This window comes from Myotis yumanensis, unplaced genomic scaffold (genome assembly GCF_028538775.1).
Source record: "Myotis yumanensis isolate MYYU_CA2020_CCGP unplaced genomic scaffold, mMyoYum1.0.hap1 SCAF_5, whole genome shotgun sequence".
Classification (NCBI taxonomy): Eukaryota; Metazoa; Chordata; class Mammalia; order Chiroptera; family Vespertilionidae; genus Myotis; species Myotis yumanensis.
The window spans coordinates 75692377-75720187 of record NW_027223756.1 but is presented as its reverse complement, the minus strand read 5'-3'; the positions used below and the strand labels follow the sequence as shown (position 1 = coordinate 75720187).

The 27811-nt window shown below is 51.9% G+C and overlaps 1 protein-coding gene across 3 annotated transcripts in view; it reads left to right on the top strand.

Annotated features, from left to right (window-relative positions):
• Window positions 1-27811, top strand: part of PTK2B (protein tyrosine kinase 2 beta) — a 119830-nt gene that overhangs the window by 86581 nt on the left and 5438 nt on the right. For 2 of the 3 annotated variants that reach the window (XM_070415553.1, XM_070415552.1), the window contains exons 3-26: window positions 1954-2132; window positions 2630-2717; window positions 4056-4135; window positions 6579-6641; window positions 6841-6895; window positions 7333-7473; window positions 7805-7879; window positions 8509-8610; window positions 9333-9450; window positions 10033-10072; window positions 10504-10550; window positions 11357-11407; window positions 11870-11967; window positions 12789-12873; window positions 13110-13210; window positions 13485-13600; window positions 15419-15519; window positions 15698-15787; window positions 16677-16881; window positions 19748-19856; window positions 21094-21159; window positions 22291-22416; window positions 26862-27008; window positions 27215-27250. In XM_070415553.1, coding sequence (XP_070271654.1) covers window positions 1954-2132; window positions 2630-2717; window positions 4056-4135; window positions 6579-6641; window positions 6841-6895; window positions 7333-7473; window positions 7805-7879; window positions 8509-8610; window positions 9333-9450; window positions 10033-10072; window positions 10504-10550; window positions 11357-11407; window positions 11870-11967; window positions 12789-12873; window positions 13110-13210; window positions 13485-13600; window positions 15419-15519; window positions 15698-15787; window positions 16677-16881; window positions 19748-19856; window positions 21094-21159; window positions 22291-22416; window positions 26862-27008; window positions 27215-27250 — 2319 coding nt within the window. The remainder of the gene's footprint in view (window positions 1-1953; window positions 2133-2629; window positions 2718-4055; window positions 4136-6578; window positions 6642-6840; window positions 6896-7332; window positions 7474-7804; window positions 7880-8508; window positions 8611-9332; window positions 9451-10032; window positions 10073-10503; window positions 10551-11356; window positions 11408-11869; window positions 11968-12788; window positions 12874-13109; window positions 13211-13484; window positions 13601-15418; window positions 15520-15697; window positions 15788-16676; window positions 16882-19747; window positions 19857-21093; window positions 21160-22290; window positions 22417-26861; window positions 27009-27214; window positions 27251-27811) is intronic. The other variant, XM_070415554.1, reaches the window with a different exon arrangement.

Here is a 27811-nt window from a genome sequence, read left to right as displayed (position 1 = left end):
TATTTGTTTGTTTATCTATCTATCTATCTATCTATCTATCTATCTATCTATCTCAGATTCCGTTTTATTCAGTGGGGTGTAATCTATTCCTTCCTATCTTGAATATTCTAAAGCGTAGGTTGTCCCAGATTTGGCCAGTGCCAGCCCCTTTAAGCTTTAGATTCTGTTTCCTTGTTATACAGCCCCAGCATTCTCCAATCTCTTCCCTTTTTTTCTAGCACAAAAAGATATTCCAGGATCATCAGGTACTTTATTTGCCCTAGCCCTGGAATCAGCCATTTCTTCCAGGAGCCCTGGATCTTTTTAGTGGAGAAGGATATTTGGAAACTAAGATGCAGTGTTTGGTATACAAATGACAATCAGGACATCATTGATCTTAGGTTCTTTCAAAAGTAAAGCACTCATGTTCTCTCTCTCTCTCTCTCTCTCTCTCTCTCTCTTTCTTTCCCCAATGGTTCTCTCTCACCTTCCCCTCTCCATATTTCAAGTACTTTCTCCAACAGAAAGAAACCCATCTCCCATTATCCTCAATATATTTAGTCCTTTGCTCAATCCTCCTGTATGTAACCAATCACCTAACCACTCCATCCATCTCCACCCTGCTCCACCCCCTCCTTTGCTCTGATTCTGACTTTGCAGCCACTACCAACCCCTCAGTCTCACTGCTTTGACCTTTGGCCATCCCACCACCTCCAAGAGAAGGAAAAAGAAAGAGATAAAAAAGGTGAAGGAGAAGAAACCAGAGTTTTCTTTTGTTTTCCCAATCTTTCTTTGTTTTTACAAAAGCATCCGAATCTATACTGGATTGCTATATAGAAATAGTGCTAGCATTTTTCTTAGTGTTTACCTCATGTCAGATTCTGTCCTAAGGACTTTTATCTAATTTAATCCTTAAAAAACCATTCAAAATAGGTGCTATTATTTTCTCTGTGTTATAAATGGTTGTATGTAGGCTTGGTGGCATACACATTGCAAAGATATTCAACAGAGATAAATCATTGCCAGAGAGTTTTAAACGTTGCCTTTGGGGGTCCTCTCTGCTCCACCAGGAGTAGGCTGGGTTCTCCAGTTATGTATGGAACCACATGAGGAACTTGAGTTAAACTGGAGCCCATGTGATTCAGAACTAGGCACAGCCTTGTAGATGGGCTTCCAGGCAGCTGCCTAATTGTCCTCCTCTTAGTCCAGCTCTGGCTCTAGGCCAGGAAGCTATGGCATCAGGATGTCGGGCAGCCTGACTTCTGGTCAAGAAAGTAGGAATAAGGAGGGCACCTCGTTTCTTATCAACACTCCATTTCTTGTGGCCATGCTTCTTGTGTGGGGACTGTGCCACGTAATCCCTTAACGTGAGTCCTGTCCTTCTCTCTTGTCCAGCCCACCATCCCACAGAGCAGCTTGGTCTAGTTGAAATCCTTAGAGTCCAGTGGACCAGGGTTAAAAATCCCAGCTTAATTCCATGGGCTGTGTGGCCTCATCAGTTTCCTCATCAGCCACATGGGGGATGTAACACCCACTTTCCTGTATTGTATGGATTTAATGAAGCAATGTATGCAAAGTGCCTAGAAGTGCCTACTGCAGACCCCGAGCAATGCCGACTAGATTGGAAACCACTCAAAGCGTGCTTTTTACATGGTGGTTGCTTGGTCATTATTGTTTGGTTGGAGTGAAATGCAGAAGCACAGAATTCGTGCTCTTTGCCTCGCTGCAATTTCTCCTTCGCTTCTGCTCTCTCCTCTTAGTTCCTCCGTCTCTGCCTCATTTTGCCAGTTTGTTCATTCATCACATAGAGCTCACTGTGGACCAGGCCTTACACTAAGTGCTAGAGAATCACAGATGGATAAAACATTAAGCCGGAACCTCACCCTAGAGAAACATGCCTCCGGGGCTGCATGAGGACTGTGGGAGCCTGGAAGGAGGCACCTCTGAGTCATGCCCCTGTCTTCTCCTCCGCAGGAGGTCATTGCCTCCATCCTGCTGAGCGGGCGGATCGGGCCCAACATCCAGCTGGCTGAGTGCTATGGGCTGAGGCTGAAGCACATGAAGTCAGACGAGATCCATTGGCTGCACCCGCAGATGACAGTGGGTGAGGTGCAGGACAAGTATGAGTATCTACACGTGGAAGCCGAGTGGAGGTAGGAGAGGACCCCTAGGCTCTCGAATGGGGGGAGATGAGTGTGGAGTGGGGAGGCCCTGGAGGTGCTTCCTTGGAGCATTTCCCAACCTCTGAGAGTCTTCTAGAGCATCTGAGTGACGTTTTAGGCTTAGTCCCCCTGCAGCGTCCAATGCATGTCCTTGCCAAAGCTTAGCATGGACTCAACACATCCCCATTCAAGGCAGGTACCTAGAAACACCCCCAGGCAGGATGCCGTTGGTGCTGTGGAGAAGGAGGAAGAGAGTTCTGGGAGAAGGGTGAGCCAGGCCAATGGCTGGTCCAAGGAAATTGGTGGCCATAAAGATGAAGTGTGGGGAGTCAGCACCTATTGGCCACCCGTCTGTCCTCTGTGGTCCTCTACCCAACGAAAGTCCTACATGGGTGGCCAGGAACCACATGTGGTGGGTGAAGTTGCATCTGCTTTGGCCAGCCCTACTCCTCCTTTAAATACAAGGGGGTCTTAATGTCCTGTCCCAGGTATGACCTTCAAATCCGCTACTTACCAGAGGACTTCATGGAGAGCCTGAAGGAAGACAAGACCACGCTGCTTTATTTTTACCAACAGGTAAAAAATAACTCCTGTGCCCAGGGTCCTATTACACCTTAAATGCCAAGTATTAGCCAGGCTCTCCTAGGAGATGGGAGGACACAGCCTTGGAGGTCCCAGTCCAGGAAATTTCTCTTGGGGGCATTCCTTGGCCCCTGGTCAGCTGTCTCATTCGGCGTCTCCCACAGCTAATTAAGTGCCAGCTAACCCCACCCCAGACACTCACGGCTCCTCTTGGGCTTTCCTAATGGCTAATTACTGCCCGGGAGACCTGGCTGGTGAAGCAGGCAGAGCAGGTCTGCCATCTGACACACCTGGTTCCTCATCCAGCTCTGCCATTTTCTAAGCTGGTACCCCTCTCCCCCCGCCCCCCCCCTCATTGAGGACCAAATGATATTATTAACAATGGGCTGGTAAACCAGTTCTCTGAAGAAAAACAAAACAAAACAAAACATAGAACTTGCCGATTTCCATGGTGTAAATATGCCTGTTTCAAGCTACCGATGTGATATCAGCTTGCAAAATTTCAAAACATTTAATAACTGGCTTTCCAACACACCAACTATGGTGCATGTAAAGTTCCTAACACAAGACCTAACGCAGAGTGAATGCCAAGTAAACGTCAGTTGCCATTGTTATATTCTGCCTGATCTTAGCTCCCTCCTATATCTCTCTCCTGGTTTGCTGGAGACCACGCCAGACTTTTCTTGTACCGTGGACGACACCTGTCACTTCTTACCAACAAGGCTTTGGAAAAATTACTGACTCCTCCCCCAAATCCCAGTTTTCATATCTCCAAAGTGAGGAGTGGGGGAGGGGAATTGGAACTTCCTGCCTCACGGAGCCAATGGGAACATGTCTAAAACACTTCAAAAAACCCCCGAAGACCTCAGCCTGTGGAGGCTTGGTCAGCACTGCTCAGGGTTCTGGAGGGAGGCAGGGGCAGAGCGAAGGGTGAGCGTCCCCCTTCTGCTCTTGATCTCCTGCTATGCATTTGTGCCTGGCGGGCATGTGAGAGAGACAGGCAGGGTTGTGTTTAAGGCATCCTGGGGCCTCTGCTTAGGGCAGTGATGGCGAACCTATGACACGCGTGTCAGAGGTGACACGCGAACTCATTTTTTGGTTGATTTTTCTTTGTTAAATGGCATTTAAATATATAAAATAAATATAAAAAATATAAGTCTTTGTTTTACTATGGTTGCAAATATCAAAAAATTTCTGTATGTGACACGGCACCAGAGTTAAGTTTGGGTTTTCAAAATGCTGACACGCCGAGCTCAAAAGGTTCGCCATCACTGGCTTAGGGACACAGGGAATGAGGGTGGGAGTCTCAGCCTCGTCTTCTCTCCCCGCCAGCTCCGGAATGACTACATGCAACGCTACGCCAGCAAGGTCAGCGAGGGCATGGCCCTGCAGCTGGGCTGTCTGGAGCTCAGGTATGTGGCCTCTAGGCCTCTCCGTGGAGGGGGCCCATGCCTTCTGTCCTGTGCTGGGCTCCTGGCCAGCTGACTTTCCTCCAGGGTGGGAAGTAAGAGTGGATATGTGAGAACTGGGAGGGGGCAGTGGTGGCTGACAAAGGGTCAGGCCCTGAGGTGCTTGCCTGCCCTGCTTGCCTGCCCGGCTGGTCCTCTCTGGCTGGAGTCCCCACCTTCCTTTGGCTGCCACTGCTTTTGCCTCCAGGGTGCCTGCTTCTTCCATCTCTCTGTGACTCGGTAATGTTTCTTTGAGCCTTAGGTGAGATTCTGGGAAATATTCAAATGTTGGGTTTTCTAATCTGTGTTCACCACTATGTCCCCACCTCATGTAGGTACCAATAAATATGTATGAAATTAGTGAATTATCTAAGAGGTCCTCAAATTTACAGTGTTTTGGAGGTGATAGATGTGTCTACAATTGGTCATAATAGAAGGCAGGATGAAATATGTGTCAAACAGATGTGCCTATAGGAGCCATGAATCCTGCCGTAGGGCATCAGGAAGAGGGAATCTGAACTGCTCCAGGAAGGAGGAGAGAGATTCCCATCAGTAGATAAGGGGGCGTTTTAAGCAGGGGAGTGTGCATTCCGGGCTCAGGGACCAATGGAAGGAAAAGAACAGACTGGAGGATAATGGGAGATGAGTGTGGGAGGTAAGTTGGGGATGATTGGTGACGACTTTGAATGACACTCTAAGAAATTGGCCTTACTCTTGGCTGCTCTCATTAGCTGGGTTACGGACCTGTGCCTGGCCATAGGCGCTCTGTCCACCTGGTGTGTTAGCCAGTTAAAATGGCAGACCTGGGTTGGGGAGAACCAGCCAGGCACTGGAGGGCCCTCCTAGCAGGTGCGTCCTCATTCAGTGATGGCAGTTGGGCAGGTTGGGGATAAGTGGGTGCTCACTGGCAGCAGCTGAGATGGGGTTCAACCCAGAATATTGTGAAGCTCAATCTCTGGAAAAGCAGTACATCTGATTAGCAGTGGTGACTGGTTCCCCCCGACATCCCAGTGGTTTTCAAATGTTAGAGACACACAGAATATGGCACACTTGAGTGATTGGGTTCCTTTGTCAAAAATAACACAACTGATCTTCAGGGCAAGAGAGAAAGGCAATCAATGATATAGGGAGTGAGTTGGATTTTAAGAGATTGGGATGACCTCGGTAAAAACCCGAGTTACCTTTTTCCTAATGAAACATTTTTCCATTTGCCACCTCCTTAATCATTCTAAAATTGCTATTACTTTCATATGTTTTAATTCCTCAGTGTTCATTTCAAAGTTTGTTTACCCTTGCATTTAGCCAACCCCAACTTTTGTTTTACTAAGGCTTAGTAAATAATATTCTAGTCCTCAAAATTTTGTTATCCACCCCCAGTATCAATGCTCATTCACTCATTCATTCAACAATTATTATAAGCCAGGAATGACACTGAGAGGCCACTGTGTCTGGGACTTGGAAGCAGCTCTCACCCCCTTAGTGAGTAATACATCCCCTCTGTCTGGCTTACTCTCCTCATGCCTTTGTTCAGCCTGGTAAACTGTTCTTTATACTGGAAGCTTTAGAAAATGTACCAAAATAGTGTTGCCTGCTTGCCTGCTGCATTCATAGAAAACCTCAGAGCACACCTGTGAAGTGTCACTAATAAGCAATATGGTGGCCATAGGCTCTTCCTGCAAAGCCAGCTCATGTGTTTTAATTGGGGATATCTTTTATGATTTCATGATTTAGATGTTCTTCCCAATTCCATGATTTGGGAATATTTTCCTAGATTTTCTTGTAGTTTTAAAACGATTTTATTGTTATATCTATCCCTTTAATCCATCTAGAATAAATGTTTAAATAAAGTGTGAGATGAGGACATAATTACTATTTTCCAATCATAGTGAATTGTCTAAATTCATATCTTTTGAATGTCGTTACTTGCCTCTCTCTCTGCTTATAGTATCAGCACAAACTGTTCTCAGATGTGTACAAAGACAGCTGGCTCAAGGAACACTGAGTCACTCTAATGTGGGATTAAAAGTGTGACAATGTCTGCAGCAGTAAAAATTACTAGACATGGTGATCCAGGCAGAGAATGAAGGAGACTCAAGTGGGGACATTGGCTATTTGGTCTCTACTTAAACAATTGCTAAACTCAATAATACATTGAAATCTCCATCAAGACATACACTTAATGGGAAAGAATATATATTAAAAAATGAATAAATGTGTTTTCTAGGAATGAGGTTTGTGGTTTTTTTCCCTTTTCTTCATGGTTTTCTAAGTATCAGTTTTTTTACTCTCCTAATCTTCTCCCTCCCAGTGGTTCTCACATGCGGCAGGGGAAGGGGACTGGGCAACCAGGCTCTGGTGGCTTTGTTCTCCAGCCATCAGCTTCTCCATGACTTCTCTCTTTCTCCAGGCGGTTCTTCAAGGACATGCCGCACAATGCACTTGACAAAAAGTCCAACTTCGAGCTCCTGGAGTAAGTCTGGAGACTGGCCCCTGCCTCTCCTCCTTTCTTGCTGCCCTACTTTTCCTACTCACCCCTACTTCACTCACCCCCAGACCAGAGCCAGGCAGGACCCATCTCCCCAGCCCTTGAGCCCTCTCACCTCTCCTGATTGGCCAGAATCCTGGTTGAAGGAGAGGGGTGTCAAATGATGCGTTTCTTCTTCTTTTAGGAAGGAAGTAGGGCTCGACCTGTTTTTCCCAAAGCAGATGCAGGAGAGTTTAAAGGTAAGTGGGCAAGAAGCCCAGAAAGACCCACTTTGTGCTGGTCCCCAGGACTAGAGCTAAAGGCATCGGGCTGGGATACTTGGGGATACAGCCAGGGTGTCTGTGCCATCTTGGGCCATTTGGACATAAGACCACAAATGCATCCAGTGGGCTCTTTCCATGGCTGGTGCTCAGGACTCCTGGCTCTAATTCCACATCAGAGGCCAGTTAGCTGTGTGGCCTGATCACTGGGTCACTGCTTCCCCTGCCTCCCTCCCAGGGCTGTGGTGAGCCTCCCTTGAGACAACAGGCCTGTGCTCTAGGTAAGAGATCGCCACTGCTCTCCTGGCAGAGGCCTGGGGACTGTCTTACCGCAGCAGGCAGGCTCTCAGCAGTGAGATCCCTAGGGAAGGAATCAGAGCCTGGAGGAGCCTGCTCACCCCTGCCATCTCCCCCAGCCCAAGCAGTTCCGGAAGATGATCCAGCAGACTTTCCAGCAGTACGCCTCGCTCAGGGAGGAGGAGTGCGTCATGAAGTTCTTCAACACCCTGGCCGGCTTTGCCCACATCGACCAGGAGACCTATCGCTGTGAACTCATTGTAATTCTCTCCTCCACCTGAATTCCAGGCCTCTCGGGAAAGGGAGCCAGGAGGCCATCCAGGGGGGCTGGGAAGGGGCTTTGCTTTGCTTGTACTGACCTGCCCTAAAATGCAACTACCATTAATCGACTTGCACCAGGAAAGGGAAATCTTGGCTCCCGCCCTGGGAGGTGGGCAGGGTTTTGGGAGGAGGATAATCAGTATGGCGGGGGTTTGGAGTGGAGAGCCCAGGAGGTGGTAGTCTGAACCCAGTTTAGTGGGCCTTTTCAAAGTTCTCAAATAGGAGCAGGGCAGGGTTTGAGCAGCAAGTCCCTCTCTCCTTTTATTCCAGCAAGGATGGAACATCACTGTGGACCTGGTCATCGGCCCTAAAGGCATCCGCCAGATGACAAGTCAAGATGCAAAGGTAGAGAGAGACTGGGGCCACGCCCCACCCAGCCCCAGGCTGTGCTGTCTGCCCTGTCTGCTGCCTCCTACCCTGGCCTGCCCCGTCCATTCTTCCTGCCCCTCTGCTGAGAGCAGAGGTCCTTGGTATGAGCAGCTGCAGGGAGAGTGTTTGGCATAACAGCATGGGGCTGCCGGTTCTTTTCCCCCCTGAGATTGTCTCCTGCATAGAGACTGGGAGAGCAGGATGGCTTGGGGATGCAGAGCAGAGGGAAGGAAACTCTTACTGCTTTTCTGGCTCAGATACAAGTGTTGTTCTTTCAATGGAAAGATGGGGCCATCACTCCCTTGAGAATCAGAAGACCTGGGTTCAGTCCTGGCTCTACCACCAATTTGGCATTTGACCGCGGGCAAGTCCTGGCTCTCTCCAAACCCATGTTCTCGTCTGCAAACCATGGGGCTTAGACTAGATGATCCTTACAGGCTCAATAGTCTTTGATTCTCTCTTCATCCTCCTGAGATATACTCCCAGCTCCCACTTTTCCTTGTGCCCCTTCCCCTCCCCCACCATACTAACCAATTTCCATGGCCTGATCCCAGGAGTGAGATGGTCTGAAGCCCCCAACCCCAGCCCCTAATCCTTTCCCACAGCCCACCTGCCTAGCTGAGTTCAAGCAGATCAAGTCCATCAGGTGCCTCCTGCTGGAGGAGGGCGAGGCAGTATTGCAGTTGGACATCGAAGGCGCCCCCCAGGTGAGCATCTCTGGGAACCTGGAAGCTCTGAAACAAGGGGGTACAACTGCGAGTTGGGTATTCCTGTGCAGGTGTCAGAAAGCCGGGGATTCTCTGGCTCCTGAGATCTTGTTAAGAAAACTGCACCTAGTTCTTGGATAAGGTACCGGGATGATGACACTTTAGAAGGAAGATATCTCAAGAAACAAAGCTGTTTAAAAAAGTGTCAAGATAAAGCTGAGTTTATTTTGGGGGGTGAAGGGTGAGGGGTAAAGGTGACCAGAAATCAAGGCACTAATCAGTGGCCTAACTTTGAACAAGTGAACAATGATGCAGAATCAAGACCTCAAGGACCCAGGGTTTTTGTGGGTGGGAGAATCAGAGAGACCTCAGACCGAAAACAGATTTCTATCTCTCCTCTCATTCATCTATCCCCTGCCCCACTCCCCGCTGCTCCCCATTCTGTTTATGCTCTTGCATATTTTGTACTGACCAGGCACAAGGTGAGACCAAAATAAGGCAGACCTGGAACTGGCCTTCCTAGAGTTAAGGCAATCAGTTGGGAGGGATGACAAGAGCGCCCCCTGGTGGCTCTAGGGAATGCAAGCCCAGCCCCAGGAGAGGCACGGATGGGTTCCGGCAGGGAATGGATGGCAGGAGTATGCAGTTTCTTCTCTTTCCCTGTGAGATAGACTCCAGCCAAGGCTCTGGGGTCTCATGCTTAGCTGGTCTCTTCTCTGCAGTCCTTGTCCATCAAAACCTCCTCTCTGGCAGAAGCCGAGAACATGGCTGACCTCATAGACGGTTACTGCCGGCTGCAGGGGGAGCACAAAGCCTCTCTCATCATTCATCCCAAGAAAGGTGCGTTTCCACTTAGAGGCAAACTGGCCCCGTGGGCAGATGACCGCACGGCTGAGCCAGGCTGCGTCTCTCCCAACCCCACCCCCCCCACCCCCCCAGCAGGGGAAGCTAAGCCACTGACCAATATGTGACTGAGTGGCTTGGATAGTGTGTGGAAGTGCTCACCCAGCCCCGCGGGATGTTGCCTGTTGTCCCATTCTGGGTCCCAAGCTTCAGGCCCTGGCCCACTGGACAGTGGCGGCCTGGAGCCCAGCTTCGGGAGGAAGGCGCTGGTAGCCCCAGGAAGATGGAAGCTGTTGCTAGAACCTGGCTGGTCCCTCTTGCGTCTCTGCTTTGGAATGGGATCAGGAAGCAGGGGTCTGGGCTGGAGCTTGTGGATGGTAGTAGGAGGAAGCCTAATAATTTCAACAGAGAGGATTCCAATTCAGGCCAAAGGCTATCCATCTTCCACTCCGACTGTCAGAGAGCACAGAGTTGGGGAGAGGGGTCTCCCTCGTGTGGGCTCACAGGAGCAGTGAGGTCAGCCGTCACCCAGGGCCCTGTGTCCCTGACTCCAGCTCCTTTCTTCCTCCCTCTTCCCAGATGGTGAGAAGCGGACCAGCCTGCCCCAGATCCCCGTGCTGTGAGTACAAGCAGATGGCAGGGAACAGGCCCTGCACTCAGCCTGTCTTCCCGGGAGAAGGCAGAACAGCCCGTGGTGTCTGGGCCCCAGCGGAGAACGCTGGGACCCCAGCATTTCACAGTGGCGATCATTATTTTTTTTTTTGCCAGTAAATTTCTCCCAGTAAATTCTTGCAGGGATATTTCTATGTTCTAATGCCACCTGGCATCTAATCCTAGGGGCTATTGCTGCTGCCCCTTCCCTCCTGCCCCCTGGCAGCCTGGGCCATGCTCCCGGGTTATTGCCATCAGAGCCAGGCTGGTTCCCCAGGCAGGCAGTGGGCACAGTGCAGCGGGCCCTCCAGGCGGAAGGTGGGAGAGGGTGGGCCGCCCAGGGGACCACTGCCAGGCTCTGAGCTCACTTGGCTCCTGCCCTCTCCTCTCCTCCTACAGAAGCCTGGAGGCGCAGCGGCCCCGCCTCTCCGAAAGCTGCAGCATAGGTAAGCCTGCCTGTGTGCTCATTCCTGCACCCAGAGCCTCTCTTCTGCCTGCTCTTGTGACATTGTCAAGGATTCCCTCAAACTTACAGTAAAATGAACTTCCCCTATGATGTCCTAAATATCATCAGTCACACTAGCTGACATGTTTTGAATAGATAGTATGTGGCACCATGCCTGTCTGGGTCAGCTCAGTCCAAGGTCACGGTGCCGGCAGGGTCACGCCCTGTGAGCACTCTCTTCCTGGTTTGCAGACGGCCGCCTTCTCTCTGTGTCCTCACCTAGAGAGCTCTGGTCTCTTCCTCTTCTCAGCAGGGCGCTATTCCCATCATCGGGCTCCACCCTCATGACCTCATCGAAACCGAATCACCCAAAGGCCCCACCTCCAACTACCATCACACTGGGTGGTTCAGGGCTTCAACATAGGAGGTTGGGGGAGCGATGATCACAAACATTCAATCCATAACAGTGTTAAATACATAGCCGATATTCTTTCATTTGATCTTTAGGACATTCCCCAGAAAGATTCGGTTTACAAAAAAGGAAACTGAGATTAAGGGAGGCTAACCAACTTGTTCTGAATAATGCAACGGGGCAGTAGCAAGCAGGGACTCCAGCGAGGTACCCTGGGCTCCTGGCCATTCTAACCAACCACCAGTGCGTGGTTCTCACCCGGCTTCTCCTCTTGTCCCTCCCACCGACGTCACCCTTGGTTTCTTGTGGCCTGACGTGGGAGCCACACACCTGGTTCCCGGTGGTGCCCTCGGAGGGCATCTTGCCCATGGGATATTCTTCTCCTGTCATTGCAGAATCAGACATTTACTCCGAGATTCCTGACGAGACTCTGCGAAGGACAGGAGGTAGGCCCTTGACCCACCACCTTGGCCGCAGCCAGGGCCCTGTGAAGTGACATTATGGGGACACATGTGACACCCTGGGGGGACTTCTTTCTTTGTCCTCTCCCCTGTATGACTCAGACAGGGACACCCTGAGCGAGGCACCTTTGATTTAAAAACCAAGATCATTCTTTTATCCCCACATTATTGCCCTTCATGTGCCTGTGGAGAGCCCAAGAGTGTGACATGGGACCAGCTTTCAGAGCGGATAGAGTGATGGCTCTTCCCTGGGTCTGAACCAATAGAACATACTAGAGCCCCTTCCCCAGGCCAGCCCAGCCCAGCCCCTGGTTCTTGGCTGAGGTGTGACCAGGGGTCTGGTTACACCTGAGCAGGGCCTGGCATTGCGGCCTGTGGACACTCAGATTCCCGGGTGTCCGTGGTTTCTGAATCCTGGGTCTCTGCTTTCTCCCTCCACACGTGCAGGCTCACAGTATGGCATCGCCCGGGAAAATGTGGTTCTGAACCGTATCCTCGGGGAAGGCTTTTTTGGGGAGGTCTACGAAGGTGCCTACACGAATCACGTGAGTTCCGACTCATCCCTGACACTCTCGTTCCATGTTCTGTAGGAGGAGGATGAGGAGGGCGAATCGTCCGGGGCTGGAGGTGGCGGTCACGATGTGTAGGTCCTCATGCACTTGGCATTTACAGTATTTATGAAATACCCAGGGAGTAAGGGAAACAAGAGCCATTGCCAAGCAGGAGAGCGATGCCAGGGATCCAAATAGAGGCAGCACCAGGAGCGGGGCCACTGGCTCTGGGTGGGAGAAGACAAACCCGGAGGCATGACAACACGCAGTTCTGAGAGAAGGAAGGCGGATCTGAGGCAGGAGTCGGTGGGGAGGCCACGGACGGGGCGGGACAAGGTGGGTGGTTGTGTTAGGCCTGGGGAAAAGGCAGAGCTGAAGGCAAGGGGCAGGAAAAATGTGAAAACTAACAATAAAGAGGGAAAGAGACCCGGATGCCGTGTCTGATGATGGCCTTACAGGTGCTCCACAAACGCCTTCCAAACTCAGGCAGATCTCTGCCCCCTTAGCCTCAGTTTCCTCCTCTGCACAGCCAGGGGCTTGAGCTACCTGGTCTAGAAAGTCTTTCCAGTCCCAACACGTCCTGGTCAAGAAGAAAGAGAGGGGAGGGGGGAGGAGAGGACGGGCAGAGAAGAGAGGAGAAGGGGCGAGAAGAGGAAGAAAGGGGGCGGGGGGAGGGGGATGTGCTATGCAGAGACACAGAGGCCAGACGTCCCCTGCCATCCCTTGGCTGGGAAGACGATGGTGACACCGGGAAGGGACACTTACCTTGGGGCACTCGGCTGGACCGAGGGGCCCTGAGCTCGCTCTCACTGCAGAAAGGGGAGAAAATCAATGTCGCCGTGAAGACCTGCAAGAAAGACTGCACGCAGGACAACAAGGAGAAGTTCATGAGTGAGGCAGGTAGGTGTCCCCCGAGGAGGGACACAACCCCCATGGGCTGGAGAACACCCCCGAGGTGACACAGACCTCCAAGACAGGAGAGGGGCCTGGAATGCGGGGAGGGGTGGTGTGAGCAGTGCTGGGGCCCACACGGGAGGACGGCTGTCCCTCCCCGTCTCTCCCAGCTGGGGCAGAAAGCACGGTTCTCACCCCGGACTTCAGATCCCTCCGGCCCGCCCCTCTCACCCCCATTGCAGTGATCATGAAGAACCTGGACCACCCGCACATTGTGAAGCTGATAGGCATCATCGAAGAGGAGCCCACCTGGATCGTGATGGAATTGTATCCCCACGGGGAGGTGAGCTGGAGGTGGCTGTGGGGGACCTTGTGGTGGGGGCTGGGCCACAGCTGAGCAGGGCGGCGTGCGTTTAGGAGGGGCCCTTGACTCCCAGTGTCTGTCTTCAGCTGAAACAACCCAGGGACCATTTGTACCATTTGTAGGGGGAATTCCTGGACCCTCTTGCCAGCCTGGGTTGGCCTTCCCCTCCCCGCTCCCCCTGCCTGCGGTGGGGCTCCCTGGCTCATGTTGAGGCCATGCCCAAGTCTTGATGGCACCTTCCTCCTTCCGACAGCTGGGCCACTACCTGGAGCGACACAAGAACTCCCTGAAGGTGCTCACTCTCGTCCTGTACTCGCTGCAGATTTGCAAGGCCATGGCCTACCTGGAGAGCATCAACTGTGTCCACAGGTGCGGCTGGGGGAAGCCGGGCCCCTCCATCCGATCCTGGGTAAAGCAGGTCTGGGTGTCACACAGACCAGAGTGGAAGCCCCAGCTCCGGTCCCATCTAATGGGACAACGTGAGCACCTGCTGTGAACCTGTTTCCTCACCTGAGGAGTGGAAACGGGCATGTGTACCTCACAGGATGTTCTTCCGGGTGAATCTGAAGCCCTAGATGTCTGATTGTGACTCAGTGCGTTCAGCCTGCTTCCCTGTGGGTTCCGGGAAATCTCTTCCTGCTCACTCTCCTCCCTCGGGCCCATTCGGTGGCACAGGGCCCTGCCAGGAGGCACTGAGCTAGGGCAGCGCTCGGAAGATCCTGTGGTCTGGGCCCTTCCAGCCAGAGTGGCTGATGCTGCCTGGCAACTCCAGCCTGCCATGTCCAGTCCTCTCTCTGTCTGTGAAGCCGGCCCCTTCTCCTCCTGACTCCCTGAAAGGAGGTCCCTACCACCTTTCCTGATCCCCTCGAGGAAACAGAAGGGGTGCTCTCAGAGCACAAGGTATAAGGGTGAATTCTTCCATCCAGCACCACTGAGGTCAGCGATGTGGCCTTGGGAGTGATATTAGGCAAAGCAGTGCTGGGGGATATAAACATTCAGTCATTCATTCACGCATCCAGTCATTCAACAAATATTATGGAATTCTCACCCTGTGCTTCCAGGCGCTGTCCTAGGCCCTGGGATAAAATCATAATCAAGACAGCCTGGTTGGCATGGCTCAGTGGTTGAGTGTTGACCTATGAACCAGGAGGTCACGGTTCAATTCCCAGTCAGGACACATGCCCGGGTTGCCAGCTCCATCCCCAGTGTGGAGCGTGCAGAAGGCAGCCAATCAATGATCCTCTTTCATCATTGATGTTTCTCTCTCTCCTTCTCCCTTCCTCTCTGAAATCAATAAAAATATATGACAAAAAACAAACAAACAAACAGACAAAAATCCCTTTCTTGTGGAGCTTACCTCCCGGCATTAGGGTAAAACGTGAGACAGAAACAGTTGTGGGGGGAAGGTGGAGGGAGGACAGATCTGTTTCCTTTGTGTGACACCTTTTCAGGGATAAAGGCCAATGACAGGCAGAGAGCCTGCCTGTGAGCAGCAAGCAGACAGGCCAGTCTGGGGTTCGAAGTGATGCAGGGAGGTGAGAGCCCAGCTCTGGAGTGAGGCCGACTCCTTCCCTACCGGTTACCTGCTGGGCAGTTCCCCCCGCTCCCTGGGCCGAGCCGGGGGCTCCGAGGGTCTCTATACCGGGCTCCGTGCATGCGGCCCTGGGCTGTCCTGCCTCTCCGAGCTCCGAGGAAGTTAGCCACGAGCTGCTGCTGCTCTGAGCCACAGCGAAAGCCCACACAGTCCCGCAGAAGGAGGAGAGCATAACTGGGACCAGGAAAGTTGTCAGGGTTCCTTCTGGGAGAATCAGCAGGTGACAGCATCGCTGGCAGAGGGGACAATAGAGTCACCAGGGCAGGAGAACATAGGGAGGGAGCAAGTTCTGGGAACCTGAAACAGGCCTCACATTGGAGACACGTGAGAAAGGATGATGGGGGTTGAAGCTCAGCGGTGAGATGAAAGGAGGTGGCAGAGGGCCGGGTGCATGATGGGGGTTGGAGGGCCACCCCAGCTCCCACCTGGGCTGGGCTGCAACAAGGTGGGTCAGGGAAGGGCTGACGACACAAGCTGCCCGACTGTGATCCTTGGCCAGCACTGTCCTTTGTCTCTCTGTTCATCTGCGTCTGTCTGTCTGTCTGTCTGTCTGGGGCATTCTGAACCACCTTGTCTTCATATCCTTCCTCCAGGGACATCGCCGTCCGGAACATCCTGGTGGCCTCCGCGGAGTGTGTGAAGCTGGGGGACTTCGGCCTGTCGCGGTACATAGAGGAGGAGGACTACTACAAAGGTGAGCGCGGCCCCGCCTCTGCTTTGCCCTGAGGGGTCGCTGAAGCCCCAGCCCCAGAAAACACAGCTTGGTCCAGGGTCTGTAGGTCCTTGGGTCTCCAGAGAATAGGCTATGTTTTTGGATAATTCTGGATCTTTCTTCCCTAAATATCTCCTGAAACCTCCACGCCCACCCCCAGCCTCTGTGACTCGTCTACCCATCAAGTGGATGTCGCCTGAGTCCATTAACTTTCGCCGCTTCACCACGGCCAGTGATGTCTGGATGTTTGGTGAGTTGAGTTTCAAGGAGGATGTGGAAACGGGTTTCGATTCTCGCCTCTGTGACCAGGCCAAGAGGAGGTGCCTAGAGCAGGGGCTGGGCCCCCACTGCTGGGCTGCAGGGTTCTGTTTGGCTGCGGCCCCTGGGAAGTGTGAGAAGTGAGAGGCAGTGGTGGGTCAGGGGGGGGGGGGGGGGGGGGATATGGGCGGAGGACCGGCCAGGGAGTGTTGGCTAATCTTCCTGGAGGAGGTTCCTGGGCCGAGCGTGTCCTGCACCAACCAGCCCCAGGACATGTGTGGGGACACCATGGGGGGATCCTCAAAGGCAAACTCTGAGTTTGTTCTGAGAAGGAGGTGCAGGGAGAGGCGAGGACAAAGGCCAGTGACAGACAGCCCCCTGCAGAGCACACAGCCTCGTAGGTGACCCCTCTTGGTTCCCCACGATCTCATTATTCTTCCTCCCAGTTTCCGCAGAAGGAAGCTGAGGCCCGGAAGGTCCGGGCCTTCCCCTCGATCACATAGGCAGCAAGTTTGGGTTTCAACCCCCAGCTTTGTGGTGGAGGCTTCCCTCCTTCCTGAGAGAAGGCACCAGTGGTCCCCCAACCTGCCTTGGACTTCCCCACCCTACCCCACAGAACCCCATAGCTGCATGTGGAGGGGACCTAGAGAGGGGACCTTAGTTCACTTACAGATGCAGGTGGCTGGTCCCTCGGCGACCACCATGGTGAACAAAACTCCAGGGATGCTCAAGGGGGAGGCGAGGGAACACGGGAGCTCCTCCCTGCAGGGACCCAGAGCAGATTCCTCTGGTTGTTCCTGGAGTGGCTGGACTGACCTCTCCAAGGGTGAGGCCCCCCTCACACTCCGCATGGGCCCTGACCCCTGTCCTCCTGCTCACAGCCGTGTGCATGTGGGAGATCCTGAGCTTTGGCAAGCAGCCCTTCTTCTGGCTGGAGAACAAGGATGTCATCGGGGTGCTTGAGAAGGGCGACCGGCTGCCCAAGCCCGACCTCTGCCCCCCTGTCCTCTACACCCTCATGACCCGCTGCTGGGACTACGACCCCAGTGAGCGGCCCCGCTTCAACGAGCTGGTGTGCAGCCTCAGGTGAGCATGGAGCAGGGGTGGGGGCCATGGGCACGGGGCCCCGAGGGAGCCGGGCTTCCCTGCAGCAGCACTTAGAGGTTTATAATGTACTTCCCTGAACAGGAGGTGTCCTTGTTCCCACCCTGGGCATGAGAGGATCAGGCTCAGAGCTGGTGACTCTCCCAGGCAGTGACAGGTGGGGCTGGGACTAGCTCGGGGGCCGCCCCTCTGGCCTACACAGAGCCACGTGTCCAAGTGGAATTAGCTGATCCACCCTGCAGAAGCTCAGAACCTTTGTTCCTCCCAGATTGCAGGGAGTGTGTGTGTGTGTGTTTAAAATATGTTCTTATTGATTTTTTAGAGAGAGAGGAAGGGAGAGGGATAGAGAGATGGAAACATCAATGAGAAACATCCATCAGCTGCCTCCTGCACGCCCCCTACTGGGGATGGAGTCTGCAGCCCAGGCATGTGCTCTGACTGGGAATTGAACCAGGGACCTCTTGGTTCATGAGTTGATGCTCACCCACTGAGCTACACTGGCCAGGCAGGAGAGTCAGTTTTGACTGTGAAGACAGTGACCCAGGGGTCACCTCTCCCTTCTGAATGGAGCATCAGTGGTCTAAGGGTCTGATCCTTCTCAGATGCCATCATTCCCCGGGACTGGGGGGTCCCTGGTGAGGGGTGCTACTGGAGTCCATTTTAGAAGGTCCCCTGTTTCCTTGGTGGCCGGCCTGACAGCCTCCTCCTCGGGTGATCTGACTTTGGCATCTTTCAAGGCAGACTTTTCCTGTAAGGGGCCAGATGGTAAATATTTGGGGCTTTTTAGGCCATGCAGTCTCTGCTGGGACTGCTCAGCTCTGCCCTTGCAGCTTAAAACAGCCGTGGGCAGTATGTGATGAATGCATGTAGCTGGGTTTCAATGAGACTTTATGTGTGGACGCTGAAATGTGAGTTTCATATAATTTTCCGGTGACATGAAATATTTTTTCTTTTTTCAATCATTAAAACACATATAAACCGTTCTTAGTTTGGGGCCTTACGAAAATAGGTGGTGGCCAGACTGGCCTGCGGGTGGTGTTTGCTGACTCCTGCTTTAGGGAATCTAGTTCTTAGTTGATGTGAATAATGCAACTTCAGATCCTGTAGTTAAGATGCTGGCTTATTTTTAGGGCAAGAATAGCCCCTGGAAACTGCCTTTGGGAGGCACCCTGGGTGGGACGCTGGGAAGGCCCAGGCAGGGGCACTGGGAATGACTGTTTGTAGGGGCAGGGGCAGCAACCAATGGCAAGACCTCAGCTTAAAAGGCCGTTCTGATCCTGTCTGTCCCTTTATTGACTCTCCCATTCATTCTAGACTCATCTCTTGTCCCCTTATAAGAGAGATTTGGGAAACCAAAGGATTCCAAGAGAAAAGTATTTGAAAGATGTAACTTGAGAAAACAGGAGCTCTGGGGTGCTGAGTTGGTGGGGGGCTCTTCATTCTGGGTCTTACGAACCAGGGGGAGCTGTGACGGGGTGCCTCTCCCTGGGCCCTGAAGCATGCCCCTCAGGCACTGGGTCAGCCCCCCATCATGGATGGAGCGAGGAGATGACTTTTCTGGTGTGGTCTGAAGGATACCCAAAGACCCCAGTGACCCCAGGATACCTCCCCCAAACCCCAGCTGGCAGTCGGCCATTAGAGTTAAGAAAGGATTTAATGAGCATTTCCCAATCTTCTGGAGTAAGAAGGACCCTTTTGAGAATTCCTCCATACAATGTCAGTTACACTTTTAGACTGTTAAAACAATCTGTTGATTGACAAAATGCAGCGAACTGTATGATTAATTTTTTATTACACACAATGTAACACATATAAATCTGAAAACACAATATCAACTATTGTCTATTCAGTAGTGCTGTTAAAATGATTAAAGAAGACAATTTAGGTGGCACAAATTTACAGGTTACTTAATACTCCATGAAGCAGGCAGTCTCCATTCCCAAGGGTCAGAGAATTGCGAAATGGGGCAGAAAACAGGAAACTTTAACAGGATAAGGAATAAGGAGCGAGGAAGAGAAAAGCAGAACATGAGTAGGGAACAAGGAAGGAAGTATAGAGCCCAGAGCTGTCTGAGTGTGTGGGGACTGGCTGACTAGCTATGCTGCATTTCTGGTCTCACAGAGCACTTAGAGGGACACAAAATCGATCTGAGTTGTGGTCTCCTGGTGTGGCACTCCAGAGCGACTCTGTCTTGGGCCTAGACATTTACTTCAATCACATATAATACTCGGTCTGCAGACAATGTGTGTGAGGTACACACGTGAGCATGTGGATTCATGGATCCTGCAACTATCCCAGAATCCTCTGGGGTCTGTGATTCCCAGGTTGGAAACCACTGGACGGGGTGAGAAAGGCAGGAAGCACGCATGTAGCCAAGATGGGAGTGACCCACAGCCCTTTCCCATCAGCACACACCAGGAATGTGCTGATGGAACGTTTCATGGAAAAAGGGAGATGTAGAACCAGGCCTTGGTCCTGACATTGGCTGGGACATCAGAAATCTGCCTAGGGGATCCGTGCCCATAGCAGGCACAGGAGGGCAAGAGGCCCAGGGAGGTGGGCTGGAGACACACTTCCACTGTCCCGTTGGGCTGGGACTGTCTCTCCAAGGACTTTTCCCACCGCGGACCTGTCCCTGCCATCCTCCCAGCCTCAGTGTGGACGCAAGCTCAGGACCCATCTTCCAGCCTGTCTCAGAGGGGCCTCCCTAGCCCACGCTGCAGAGGAGTTGGAAATGGGACCCGGTGTCATCCTCTGGGCCCTCCAGGCTTTGGTGGGGTGCAGACAGGAGCCCCAGGAGCACCTTTGACCTTGTTTCTCTCTCCTATCTGACCTGACCCCTTGGCAGTGACGTTTATCAGATGGAGAAGGACCTTGCTATAGAGCAGGAGAGGAACGCTCGTTACCGACCTCCCAAAATCTTGGAGCCCATAGTCTTCCAGGACCCCCCGCCCAAGGTAAGCCAAGGCCTGGTCTCCTCGGGCCCCTGAATCTCAGCAGAGTTGGGTCCTCATCTAGCCACTCCTGGCCTGACCATATCACCCCTCTGTCACAGCACAGAGAGGAGGTGCCCCTGCAATTCTCCCAGCCCCTCAACCCAACCGTCCCTCAGCACTGAACTTGGCCCCTGCCCCATCGGTGCCCTGGCAGGTGGGATCTGAGACAGCAAGTTAGCCAAGCCTGCGGGCAACTGGGGCAGGGAGTCACCCTGGAAACACTTCCCTTGAGAGGCTCGAGCACTTTTATTTCTAGCATTTTTTAGGGACAAATTAGATCCCCGTGAGGGCACATGGATGAGGGGTATCCCTGGGCCCCGTAGGTGCAGCCTTCATGTCCATACCCTCCGTGACATCTGTGGGCGCAGGAGCCAGTGCCCTGCCGCCACACCATTGGGTGAAGGATGGTGCCTGTGTTAGGCAGCTCGAGCTGCCGTAACAGAACTCCGTAGGCCAGGTGACTTAAACAGCAGGCATTTGTGGAGGCTGGGAAGTCCAAGATCCAGGTGCCGGCAGATCCAGTGTCTGTTGAGGAGTCTTCCAGACTGGCAGACAGCCAACTTCTCGCTGGGTCCTCACAGGGCAGACAGAGCGAGAATGCTGGTGTCTCTTCTTAGTAGTATAAGGACACGAATCCCACCCCAGGGCCCTACCTCATGACCTCATCTAACCCTTTCTTCCCAAAGGTTCTGTCTTCAAATACTATCACACTGGGGGGGGGGGGGGGGGGGGGGGAGGGGGGAGTAGGGCTGCAACATAGGGATTTGGTGGGGACACCAATGTTCAGTCCATAGCAGAGCCCGTTGCCTGGTATGCCTTTCCCCTTCCCTGAGTCAGGGCTCAGCTCAGTTTCTGTCTCCTCCATGAAGCTGCTGTGAGTGCCTGAGCCCCTGTGGCCTCCTACCCCTGATGTCTGTGGCCTCCACTGCTGTTCGGGAGGTGCTCCCACACCCAGAGAAGCTACACGCACAGAGACCAGTAACCCCTCCAGTTAGCGGTGCCCCCAGGAGGACAGAGAGGCTCGCCTCTCTGTACCCGCCCACTCAGCATGCAATGGGCGCTCCATAAGGGAGAACGTTGTCCCTCATCCTTTTCATTCCGAACAAGCCCGACCTGTCTCTGACCGACGCTCCCCTTAGTGAGCGGTGCTCACCCAGGGAGAGACGGGGACTGACTTCTCTCTGCGTTCTCTCTCCAGCCCAGCCGGCCCAAGTACAGGCCCCCTCCACAGACCAACCTGCTGGCACCCAACCTGCAATTCCAGGTAAACATGACCAGAGGCCCGGGAAAGCTCGGGGCCATGTCTCATCTTGGTCCTTCCTGAAAGTCTCTTCATGTGCTTTTGAGGAGCAGTAACCAACTGCTCAGGTAACGGAGGAGGCCAGCTTCAGTACCAGAAAGGAATAGCACCCAGAGATCAAAGGAATCAAAATGCAATTCCTCCAGGCTGTCCTCAGCCAAGCCGTGCCTGAAGCCCAGGGCACCTGTCCACAGTGTTTGCTGCTGCTGCTTATCCTGCCTACAACTATTCTTCATGCCCGAAGCCTCCCTGCCCTCCTACCCTGAGCACAGCCTTCTGAGAAGGAGTCTCAGGCAGTTGGGGGCCGTTGATGTTCCCCCCAAAATAGAGTTGCTCCCTGGGGCTCCCCGTAGAGGTTCTGGCCAGAACCAAGGTGGCCATTGAAGAGAGAGAAGGGTTCCTTCCTGGCTTCCCTGCCACTTCTGTCATGACCAACCACGGAAGCTTCCCAAGCTGCAGGTCCCCGTCTCAGTGTCTCTGTCCTGTGTGTGTCTCTCTCTCGAATGTCGGTCACAGGAGCCCGGGCCCCTCTCTTTTCCTCTCTCACATCCCTCAGCTCAGTCACTGCCTAGTGCCAGAGCAAGCCCAACCGAGAGCCAACATAAATCCTGTTCATTTGAAGAAAATTCTCGATGCAAAAGATAGAAGCAATGTCGCTAAAAAGAAAGTTACCTGTAGTGATGTTTAAAGTAGTGATTAAATACACACCGGTGGGCTAATTCCGTGTCAGTATGTCACGTGACTATGAAATATAGCTCTTCTCTCAAGAACCCTGAAGGAGGAGACATGTACTCCATCGGTCAGTAGCACGTGAGGACCCATCACGTGCAGAGCCTGACGGAGGGCTGTGAGATGAATGGGAGGTCCCAGTGCCAGTGCTGACTCCCAGCCAAGAGCTGTGTCTGTCGCTCCACCATGTCTTCCAAACGGGGCCGAGGAATCGCCCATGTCACACTTTTTATGGGCTCCCGGAGAGCAGGCCCCGCCTCTCCCATGGTGCTCATGTGTCGTTTCTTTGTGCTGAGTGTGTAGCCGCTAATTGTTTCCCCTCTTGCCTTGTCCTCGTGCCCGTGCTTCTCTGCTTCTCCTGAATAGGTCCCCGAGGGTCTGTGTGCCAGCTCACCTACGCTCACCAGCCCTATGGAGTACCCATCTCCCGTAAACTCGCTGCACACCCCACCTCTCCACCGGCACAATGTCTTCAAGCGCCACAGCATGCGGGTAAGAGGGCTCTGCATGCTGGGTCCCAGCCCGGACGGAGGAGGCTGATGGAGGGGAGGTGCCTGGGACACTGGGAACCCCAGAACCTCAGCTCAGGAGGTGCCCTCCATGCTTCCATGCACCGGTCAGGACACCAAAGGAGGGGCTCGGTGGCTCTCTCTCTCTCTCTCCGTTGCAAACACATCGGAGGCTGGGGGCCAGGCCAGGCTCTGCCCCGAGGACACCAGCTGGACCTGGACCTGCCCCGTCCATGCTCTGGGGTTGTGGCAAATGATGCAAAAGCTCCCGCCCCCTCCTGAGCCCTGGGTGTAGTGAGGAGTCTTGTGGGTAGAGGACAACCAAGCCCGTTGGTGCCAAAGGATAAGAGGTCCTGGAGGTTCTGTTCGGCTCGGCCCTTCCTGCCTGGTGGCCTTGGTTGTCAGTCTCTCTTCAGGCAAAGGAAAGGCTTCCTTGTGGCTTCCATTCCTGTTGCTTTTGCAAAAGTTGCTGGTGTTTGGGAAGGAGCTTGGGAGCTGGTGAGGGGCTACGACTCCCGCTCCAGTCACTTCTTTGTTGTAACTGCCACCATGAGGCCCTGAGTACCTCATGGGTTAGCGCCTGATTGTCAAGGCTTGTCCAAAAATAAATAAATAAAGGCACCTTCGCTTGCCCACTTGTTGCTTATCACCGCCCATTTTTCCTTCAATACGAATAGCCCCAGTGGCTGCCATCCACATTTACTATATTTTACTAAACTGGGTCCTGCTCTGTGACCAAACAGATCGAAGCCCTTATTATTTTAGCTCTAACTCTGTTTATATATGCATGACATTTCACGTTCAGTAGACGTGACTCTAAATTTTTTTTTTAGAAAAATTACATGATTGTTCCAATCGATTTAGAAAATGTAGGAAAGTACGTATGTCAATATGTTCTGTGCCATTATTTTTACTTTAGTAAAATTTTTTCATATGAGTAATATAACTTAGAACGCTAGGCATCTAGATCTATTGTGGAATACATTTCCCCATTTATAATTTAAACAATTTGTGTCTTAGCACATACTTAACGACAATAAAACTGCGTTCTGCGGTGTGCTCTATAATTTAAGCAGTGTGCAGTTCCTCCACCCTCCTGCCCTCGACTCTTTATTCGTAATTAATTGAGTTTTAGTGAGTTCTGCTTTACAATGTGACCTTTTAGAAAGAAGCTGTTCTGCGCGCGTGAGGGGCGGCATTGCCTTTGTCCAACCCCTGCGTCCCCATGAGGGCTTTGTTCACTTCCATAAAGACAGGCTGTGCAGCAGGAAAAAAAGACCTTTTGTGTCAGGGGTTTAGAAGGACTCTCCATAAGGAAAGTCTGCCTAAAAGAACATAATGAACGTCTCTTAAAATAAACCAAAAGAGGTTAAAAATATAAACTCCATTTTATGGGTTACAACGGAAACACGGATAAAGCCTCATCCTGGTGGACTGCTGAAAAGGTATAATCGGCTCCCTGCAAAGCATTTGCAAGCATTTAACAGAAATCGGAGATGGTTTTCGCATAAAAAACAATTTTTCTACTATTGCCCGGCTTATCTGGGAATCTGTGGGGTGCCACAGCAGAATGGCAGCAGTCTCTCGGTTGAAGTTTAAAATAACAATACAGTTCAATAAACCATACCTTGTGCAGGAATGCTTTGCAGGGAGCTGCCCTAGGTGCTGAAGGGAGGTCCAGGCGGTTCTGCCTTCAGTGAGCTGACAGTTGGCCTGAAGAAGCAGGCCAGGTGCGCACCTACCTGTACTGCCAGCCAGAGAGCTGCGAGTGGCACACAGAGACACAGCAAAAGGTGCAGTGAGAGTTCAGAGAGGAGAACGGCTCTGTGAAGCTTCTTTGTGTTGCTGGGCCTGGAAGGGTGGGTGAGATTTGGACAGGAAGAAACTGGGATGAGGGGGCATGAGAGAGGCAGAGGTATCAGTAGGAGCCAAGACTGAGAGATGGGAAACCATAGGGGAAGTACAGGAGCTGTTTGGCTAGACTGGAGGAAGAATGCATGTAGGGGTAGAAATAAGGGGCGGGGGGGGGGGGGGGGGGCAAATTCTGGAATGTTCACAGCCTGTGGAGACATTTTAAAACACCACAAGGACCTGATTCCTTTTAAGAGTGACCAACAATGTATGTATTTAGTGCCTGAAAAGAATCTCTGAAGTACATTTCAGACAAGTAAGCCCCAAAGAGATTCAATTTTTTAAATAATCTTATTTTCTCCTTGAATTTGATTATGAAATGGGAAGACATAGGGACAAATCTTGGAATGTACCTTAAAATGTTTTGTAAGACTGCCAAAACCGGTTTGGCTCAGTGGATAGAGCGTCAGCCTGCGGACTGAAGGGTCCCAGGTTCGATTCCGATCAAGGGCATGTACCTGGGTTGTGGGCACATCCCCAGTAGGAGGTGTGCAGGAGGCAGCTGATCAATGTTTCTCTCTCATCGATGTTTCTAACTCTCTATCTCTCTCCCTTCCTCTCTGTAAAAAATCAATGAAATATATTTAAAAAAAATGTTTTGTAAGACACCAATCAGGCCTGCGGCATGCGAGACATTAGAGTGGTAGGCACTTTCTTACAGATTATAGGGTGTTTACTTGACTCTGCTAACTCCTCCTACCAGTATTATCTCTAGGGACAAATTCAATCCGCAGTCTTCACATTTTTCTTATACCTGGGGGTTCCTAACTATATTCAAATGTTTGACACTTGTCTCCTTGCTTGTCGCTCTTTGTCAGTAGCCTGGGTAACTATACATTGTGTTAGCAGGTGTTAATATTTAACTGGGAATATTTATAACCTTAAAATTCTCTCCTTTGGAGCAGTGTCCTCTGAGAAATAAATCTTATTGATTTTTATTAATTCTATGATTATAAAATGCTCCCATGTTCTGAAATTTGTTTTCTTAAAGTCTAACCCAGTAGCTCTCAGCTGAGGCTGATTTTGCCACAGTTGGTGGTGCCCGGGGGCATTTTTGTTACAACTGGGGAGGTGCTATCGGATGGAGTTGTGGCTAGGCGTCCTACAACGTACCGGAAGTCTTCCCCTAGTAAAGAACTATCTGGCCCAAATGTCAATAGTGCTGAAGTTGGGAAAAATGGTCTAGCTATTGTTACTTAGCATTATACCATTGCTGCCCTCCCAGCACCCATCCCTATGCCTGCCACATAGAAGTTTCTTAATAAATAGTTGTTGAATAGAAAAATGAACAGAGAATATTTTACCAAGAAATCAAAGTTGCGGGAAGAAATATTGTTAGAAATTGAGAGCAGTAATTGGAGCTGAAGGAGCACTAGGAAAAACGTTCCAATATAACTGTCTTATTATATTCAAGTGTGTTTTAGAGAGTTCAGTGAGGAAAATATTTCTAGAGATTTGGCAGAGTCTATGGCTTGCTAGAGTAGATAGAGAACGATTTTTAGCATTTTATGCAAGTGACTTGTATGTAAACTGGACCCTTCAAAGGAAAGGAGCTGAGGGGCCTGCTGGCCTGGATGTCATAGGGAGGTTCTGCCCCTGGCAAAGCCATCCTGGGCTTGATGCAATAGCACTCAGGGACCCAGGTGTAAGACGTGCAGCAGAAAATAAGTAACACCAAAATACTTTGAAGGGACTGGGCAGATGATTATATAAATGAACCCTGGGGAAGATTGAGAGTAAAGCAAGTAAAAAGAAAACACGCAACACCTTCTTTTTGGGAAAATAGGTAAAACTATGAACAGGTCCAAAGTCTCCTAAACGAGTTAAAACAAGGGTTGAATTAATAAAGCTAGGAGGTATGGATTGCATATCTCTACATTTCTGTTTCTTTAAATTTTGTTCTTCACATTATCTCTTAGCTTATGCATTTCCTTTAACCTTTGGTTAAACAATCCAAACTATTATCTTGATAAAAAGTATGTTTTTACAGAAAGACTTGATCAACGGGTGCCTGGTCAGGAGCTCCTTCCCTCAGGCCCCGCCCCACGGTGGGGCTAAAGGCAGCCCAGTGCTCCTGGGAGCTTCCAGACCTGCCTCAGGGGTGCTTGGGTGGAGAGAAGTGCCCAGGGCTTTCCAGGGGGCTGGCTTTCACTTCTAAATTTACTAAGTGACAGCGACCCTGAAAAATACCAGCTGAGAAGAATAACACGAGGGCAGTAATTCGAAAATAAAATTGCCTTCACAGATCATGTAATCATTTGAATACAATGCATGTTAACGCGTGTTCCGGGTTTGGCATTCCATTGCAACACAGGCATGTGTGTGGCTGGGACTGACTGTGACCCAATAATAACAGCCTGCCTATATGACTGTGAATTTAAAAGTAACCTTACAAAAAAAAGAGCAGTGGTGAGGCTAAGTCTGTGGCTGCACAAGGTTCATCAGAGGACTGTCCCTCCTCTAGGTCTGGGTACTAGGCTCATTGTGTCCTCTCCTCTCCCCCCGCTGTCCTCCCAGGAGGAGGACTTCATCCGCCCCAGCAGCCGAGAAGAGGCCCAGCAGCTGTGGGAGGCTGAGCGGGCCAAGATGCGGCAGATCCTGGACAAGCAGCAGAAGCAGATGGTGGAAGATTACCAGTGGCTGAGGCGGGAGGAGAAGTCCTTGGTGAGCAGCCGCGGGCCGGGCCGTCGGGGGGCAGTGCTGCTGGAGACAGTGTGGGAACAGCGCTTGCATGGGAGCGGCGTCCATGCCATCATGTCCTTTTGTGTCTCCTCTGCCGCCCCAGCTGACCGGAGTGAGTGCCCCCCTGCACCCCCGGGGTTTCTAGTTCTGGAATTCTAAGTGCTTTGCTTTGGTTTCTTCCTCTGCAGGACCCCATGGTTCACATGAACGACAAGTCCCCGTTGGTAAGTCACCGGGAGAGGCCTCTGCTTAGAGTGAAGGCCTGGGAGGTGCTCATGGGCAGCAGGGCCCCAGCTCCAGGCCCGGGGCCCACTCATCGCTTCCCTTCTGCCTCTCGCCTTGGGAGCGAGTCTCTTCTCCCTCCTCTGGCCTCCACGAGGACCCCTTCCTGAACTCTCACTGGATCTACATCCACAGTCCCCCCAGCCTCTTAGGAAGGAGGGACACACCTCCAGGTCACTTTTGGTCATTAGCTCCCCGGAGCTTGCCCCGCCCATGGCTATGATCTCTAAACCTCTAAATCAGTGGTTCTCAACCTTCCTAATGCCGAGACCCTTTCATACAGTTCCTCGTGTTGTGGTGACCCCCAACCATAAAATTATTTTCGTTGCTACTTCATAACTGTAATTTTGCTACTGTTATGAATCGTAATGTAAATATCTGATACACAGGATGTATTTTCATTGTTCACGACCCACAGGTTGAGAACCGTTGCTCTAAATACAGCGGAGGGGGGCGGGGAGCAGGTCAAGGCGGGAAGTGGGTGGTCCCCAGAGCCATGTTAG